Consider the following 6,000-nt stretch of genomic DNA (forward strand, 5'->3'; position numbering starts at 1 on the left):
GACCAACTGCTGTTTCAGCTTCTTTTAATTTAATTCAGCAGCTGGAAACAGGGAGAAAGAAGCAGCTACATATTGCCACCTGCTTTCCAAGGACCACCCATCTCTGCCCATCTCTGTTTAAGAGCTTTGCTCGGGCTGATATCCAACAATGAAAGCAAAGGGACTTTGTTTCATCCCTTGGAGATCACTCCACCACTACTTACAGCACACTAGAAATCCTCTTTTATGCTCCATGGGCACCATCATGTTCTTGTTAAAGACCATCGTTCTGAGACGTCGTGCATTCTGCTCTCAAAACCAATGGGAACGCTGGGTGCTCAATACAGATGGGTTTGAATCTTGGCAGCAATGACCAGAAGGTAAATGAGCAAGTAAACAGTGATGACATTGGAGGGGAAGAAGAAAGGAACTGTGCTCAAGGATGTTGGAAGAGGAACCAGATCTGAGCTGGAGACTGCTCAATACCAGCCTGCAGAGATGTCAAGCAGTATCTTTCCCAGTTGGAAGAGGATGGGGGTTATACATTCCTTAAACACAGATATTTTGGGAAACATTTAATAACCTGGTTACTGGATGCAGATCACTAGTGCTAGAGGGAGGGTGGGTTCAAGATCACAGCCTATCCAGTCACAGAGATACCAGGTGTGAGCAGGAGGCACGCCTCTGGTGGATATGTCCTGGCAATAACTCGAGGTACAGCAAATGGCATTACTTACTGGAAGCATTATTACTGTACGCCATTTCATCCTCTTTTGGGGAAAAAGATTTGGCAAAGTCAGCTGTGTATTCCAGCTGTTCGGCTTGTCTGATCTGCTGGAGTACTGGACTAACATGCATGACATTCAAAACATAAATACAGAGGTCTTGTTGCTTACCTGTTGGGTTGGGATAGCTGATCGCTGGAAGAGGAAACAGAAAAACAACAAGTCAGAACACTAGTATTCCTTCAAACCGCAAATCATAGAAAACAAACACACCAGGAAAGGTCATAGGTGCACAAATCTGGCAGCATCCCTGTGCAACAGCAGTGTTCAGCATCTGCCTTGGTGATGGAACAAGATGCTGACCTTCTGATCCAGCAACAGAGCTTAAGAAAACCCCAGCTAAGGGGTGATCCTGAGATTGCACAGGGGAACCCTTCTGGCAACCCGAGTTTCTTTCTGGAGCACCCACTGGGAGCTAAAGCTAATGTCTAAGAGGGACATCAAAACAGTTTGAGACACTGTGGAAGTCCAAGACAACAGGTATGCTGGGAACACCAGACACATTGTCGCTCCACAGGACAAGAGGGTTGCGTGAAATCATGCAAACGTAGGAGTAGGGGGATCTGTACTTTCTGCTGAAATGCAGGGTCCAAACTCCTGAGGGGAGTAAAGAAATCCCAGGGTTGTAGGAATGGGCAGAGCTGTGAGCTGCTGAGATGCTGGGGGGAGAAGATGCTCAATGTACATCCATGGGATGATCTGGGATTCAGGGTGTTGGACAGAGCTATAGGTTTACTAGTGACTAGTTAGGAAAGGAACTGGGCATTCAGCTCTGGAAATAATTGAAGCCCCCTGAAATCCTAAATTCTCTTATTCTTATGGGCATGTGGCTGAAACGCAGTGTCCCGTGGCTGTCCTCTAAAAGCTGTTACTGTGCCACGGGAGGCTGCAGCATGGTCTGACCGAGGACTGGGGCTTTGGGGGTCTCCCGTCCACAGAGCAGAGAGCATGAGTCAGAGCTCCTGAGCGAAGGACAAGTGGAGACCAGCCCCGAGAGGTCTCCATCGGTGCTCTGCATTGATGGCAACAGCCAACACACTGCCAAACGTGACAGCACCCTGCCATCAAAACTCCACAGAGTGGAGAGATCCATGCAAGGGTCACAGAAGACAAGATCTACGCATGCTCATGTCCCTTGGCCTGAGGCTCGGACCTGCTCTCGTAGCCAGGACCGAGGAGGAGACACCTACGTTCCATGTACCGGATGATGCGGGTTGCCATATCCCCAGCCCCAAAGCTGGTGATGGGCGTCAGGTGAACTTCATAGCTCTGAGGCACTTTCAGGTTGGGCAAGATGTGTTCGAGCAACAGGCCTTTCTCCATTTTCTGCACGGGAATGAAGGTTTGGATGGTGCTTCTCTGAGACAGCTGCATAGAAAAAAGAACCCCCAGCGTTACGAAAATCCTGAAACTGGAAACCTGAGGGATCCTATCCACGATCTAACACCCTATTCCTCCTCTTCCCATACAGACAAGTACACCTGGTTTATCAGTGAGATATTAATGAATAACTAATAATGAATAATAATAATAATCTTCATTAATAATAAAGAAAATTCCCAGCCCTGCTACAGAACAGTGATCAGGAGCCTGAGCTCTTCCTGAAGGAAAACCTTGGCGTCCTCCTGATGGGGGGACAACTTGAACTACAGGTCCTGGAGCAACTCCGTGTTGGAACCAATGTCTCCAAGAGGTGAGGAATGAACCCAGCTCACCTCCATTAGTGCACCAAGGTCCTGTGCACACACACAACATGGCATTTCACCAAGATCCCCTTCAGTTCACAATCACTGCTGCCATATTCATTCATTTCCTGCCTGGGTCCTGCAGCATTTCACTGGGACCTCTCTACTGCCAGGCTTCCTCAGCACCCTTCGCTAGGATTCACCCTTGAACCCCAGCCCATGCTACCTCTGCAGACCAGAGCAAGGGGTCTAGTTCAAGTCAGTGGTCCTCTGGAGTCATCCTCTTTCTCCGGTGCCCACTGAGGAAGGAGCTGAACGATGCCAGCGGAACCGTATCAGCTGAACATTGTTCAGCCTGTTAAGGCAGCAGAGAAGTTTCAAGAAAACAATGGGGAAAATATCGCTGTCAAAATCACCACCACTAAAAATGATAAATTACATGTCAGCAAAACTTCCCTGCCACAGTCATGCTTGCATGGTGGGGGAAGGACAGGAACATGGATTGTGTTGTAAAAAAACCCAATTTCCTGCCTGCTGCTGTACAGTGCCTGCATCCTTGTGGCAAGATACATTATTAGGGATGCCGGTCCTGGTAAAAAGACCTTTGGCAGGGCTTTCCATGGCCCACTGTCCACTGTCCCAGACATTAAGCCTCCCCCTGCCTTTGCTATATCCTTGACAGGTTTCACCACAAAGGTAATTCTCCCGATGGGCAGGCTCAGCATTCATCATTAACTCTGAAGTTACAGGATGACGGGAACCAGGATGCAGGGAGGAAGGTTTACAGCAAACCTGTCAGTGGGGAAAGTGTGGGGCAGCAGCAACCTCACCTGCGATCATTAGCACCAGACCCCCAATTATGTGGGAGGAGAAGAGGGGTCACAGGAGAGAAGCAGGAGCCTGGAGCGGTACGGCTCCTGGCATGGGGCTTTTTGGGGAGCAAACCTGACTGGGGGGACCATAAGCAGGCTGTCATCAGCTGGGGTGCTGGGAAGACAGCCAGAAAATAGGAGGAGGTCAGGAGCCATTTCCCTTGTCTAGACATAACCTTTAGAAGAGAAACAAAATGGAGAGTCAGAGAGAAGCCCGAGGGTGAGATTCAGACAGTGCAAATTCCACCTCAGCTGGGAGTCCGGTGGAATTTGAGTATCTAAAGCCTCCGGGAGCCATGTCAAACCACTTACTCTCCCACATCACCTAATCCAGGACAAACCAAGAATTCAGCCTCCAGCCTGCACCGCAAAGCTCTAGATCCCCCAGTCGAGTCTATCCTCAGGGGCACGTGGCTTTAAGCAAATAAAAACCCGGCTGTCACCCAGGTTTGGCTGTAAAATGACAAAATGAATGAAAGCACATGTGCCCCGCCCCCCCTTGGGTTGCAATTATCCTGCTTCCCAGGAGAGACCTGGATCACTAGGTAATGGGAAATGTATAGTCTGGGACATACCTCCTGTTGGAGCATGGGAGAAAAGTTTTGCAAGGACAGGAAGAGGGAGCAGACTGAAGCCCAGCTCCAGCCCTGTCAGGAAGCAAAGTGCAGCCATGGACACTTGGGGAAAATGGGCGAGGAGCTGCAAGGGCGGCATCTTGGGCCCCCTACTCCCCTAGGACTCCCTGTCTTCTCAGGCTGCTTCTTGCAATGATTTAGCTCTGATGTGCAGAAGAACGTGCCTGTCTTCCCCCTGCAAAATCATCCATCCCAGACCCTGGGAGAAACTCCCTTTGAGAAAAATCCACTGGCCTATCAATACGCATCTCCATTCCTTCTGGGATGGAGATTAAAAAAACCACTCCCGTGGGCCTTAAGAAGGGAGTATGACATTGAGTTGGTTTTACAGAATGCTCCAAGGACCCATTAGGGTCCATTTCACTTGTGCTCCCATCATCTCATACTGTGCAAGCCATAGCTGCACTTGAGAAGTTTGTCAGCAAAATCAACCTTCTGCACCAGCAGAAGCCTTGCCCAGAGCCCAGTTATGTGGCTGCACATGGTACTGGCCTGTCTGCCACCAGTGATGACTTTTTGCATCTCCATCCTAGGACAGCTAGTGGGTCCTTCCCCTCCACAAAATACTTCGGACACAGTTCCTCTCTTTGGACACAACCTGCAACTTGACCAGACACAGCAAATAGCAGCCAGCGAGGCTGCCCTCTGCACATCCTTACTACGATGCCCACCGTCCTGGCACCCTGACAGAACTGGCCCGGGAAGTCCTTGGAAGGAAAAACTCTTCTAGGTGAAAAGCAGCATGGGCCAAATGTCTCCCCTGGGCCAGCTGCAGCCACTGGGGAAAGGGCCAGGTGAGCTGCCAGCACGGTTTAAAAAGCATTAAATTAGTGCAAGGGAGAAAACAGGGGACAGCAGCAGCCAGCTCTGTGAGTGCAGAGCAAGTGACGGCTTGTCATCACTAGCACAGGGCCAGCAGACAGAGACATTAAGGCCAAAATCTGTCTCTGCTTCCCCCTCCCTAAACATCTTTTGGCTCCCTGACTGCCAGCAGCAGGTCCTTGCAGAGCTGCATGCATCAGTCCAGCAGGAACCCATTTTTTTAATCCTCTGCTTCAATCGCCCGCTGCTACCCTCACCCTCCTGCTCCATGCGTGCTCTTCTCCCAGGCTACCCTGCTATCTTCTTCCCTCCACCCCCTCGTCAGCCTCCTTCCTCCTCCTGGCCCAGTGCTCCAGCTTCATATTGCTGCGGCGCAGTTAATAAAGCAGAGGCAGGCGCAGAGGACAGTGAAACGCTGGCCGCCTTATTAGAGATGCTGAAGCCTCAGTGGAGGATCTCACGCAACAAGCTCATTCATCACCAGGCTCAGGATGCTGCCAGGGGGGGCCAGAACAAGAGCACAGAGCAATGCACAGCCTCGTCTCTGCCTTCACCTCCTTTCCTTTCCAAAATAAGAGCAAAACCAAACCAAACCGACAGTTTCTACCAGCTGGCTGTGAGTATCACACGGGCTGCAGAGGGGAGAACATTCCTGCAGAATAGGTTCACTAAAAACACCTTACAGAGGGCAAAATCAGCCCCGCGTGGGATGTATGTATTCACACGCACAGTGTACGACCCGTCCCTTTCCCCTGTCCCTTCTGAGCAGTATTAGCAACCAAGGAGAGCACACTCACATGCTCAGATAGACTTAGCCATCAAGCCTCCAGGACCTGCACACGAGGTCTGTCCTTTCTCATTCCTCACCATCACATCCTGTCAGTAGGTCTTGGCTGCCCAGGACCCTGTCTTAACACCTGAGTGCTTGTCCCACTGTGGCCAGCTGAGCCGGCTCACGGTCCAGGAACACACACCCAGAGCCTCAGAGAGAAAAGCAGGATGGATGGCACACGACCCCTGCCTCCTGCTTCCATCCCAGCTGGAACCCTGCCACAGCACAGAGGTCCACAGTATGACACCAGCAGTTCTACATTTTCTGTTTAGGCTATTAAAGGAAAAAAAGGATGTTTTCAGGCTGAATGATGTTTAAGCCAGGTACGTATCAGCTAACAGGCATAATAAAGCCAAAGGATATTAACAGACCCATCTGTCAATAGCTAAC

The 6,000-nt window shown here is 50.4% G+C and overlaps 1 protein-coding gene across 1 annotated transcript in view; it reads right to left on the bottom strand.

Moving 5' to 3' along the window:
• LOC104470445 (MAM domain-containing glycosylphosphatidylinositol anchor protein 1-like) overlaps window positions 1-6,000 on the bottom strand; it is a gene marked incomplete at its 5' end in the record, with an annotated part of 48,392 nt that overhangs the window by 25,995 nt on the left and 16,397 nt on the right. Inside the window, 2 exons of the mRNA XM_010085373.1 lie at window positions 876-899; window positions 1,955-2,132. Coding sequence (XP_010083675.1) covers window positions 876-899; window positions 1,955-2,132 — 202 coding nt within the window. The remainder of the gene's footprint in view (window positions 1-875; window positions 900-1,954; window positions 2,133-6,000) is intronic.

Source organism: Pterocles gutturalis, unplaced genomic scaffold (assembly GCF_000699245.1).
Source record: "Pterocles gutturalis isolate BGI_N339 unplaced genomic scaffold, ASM69924v1 scaffold595, whole genome shotgun sequence".
Classification (NCBI taxonomy): Eukaryota; Metazoa; Chordata; class Aves; order Pterocliformes; family Pteroclidae; genus Pterocles; species Pterocles gutturalis.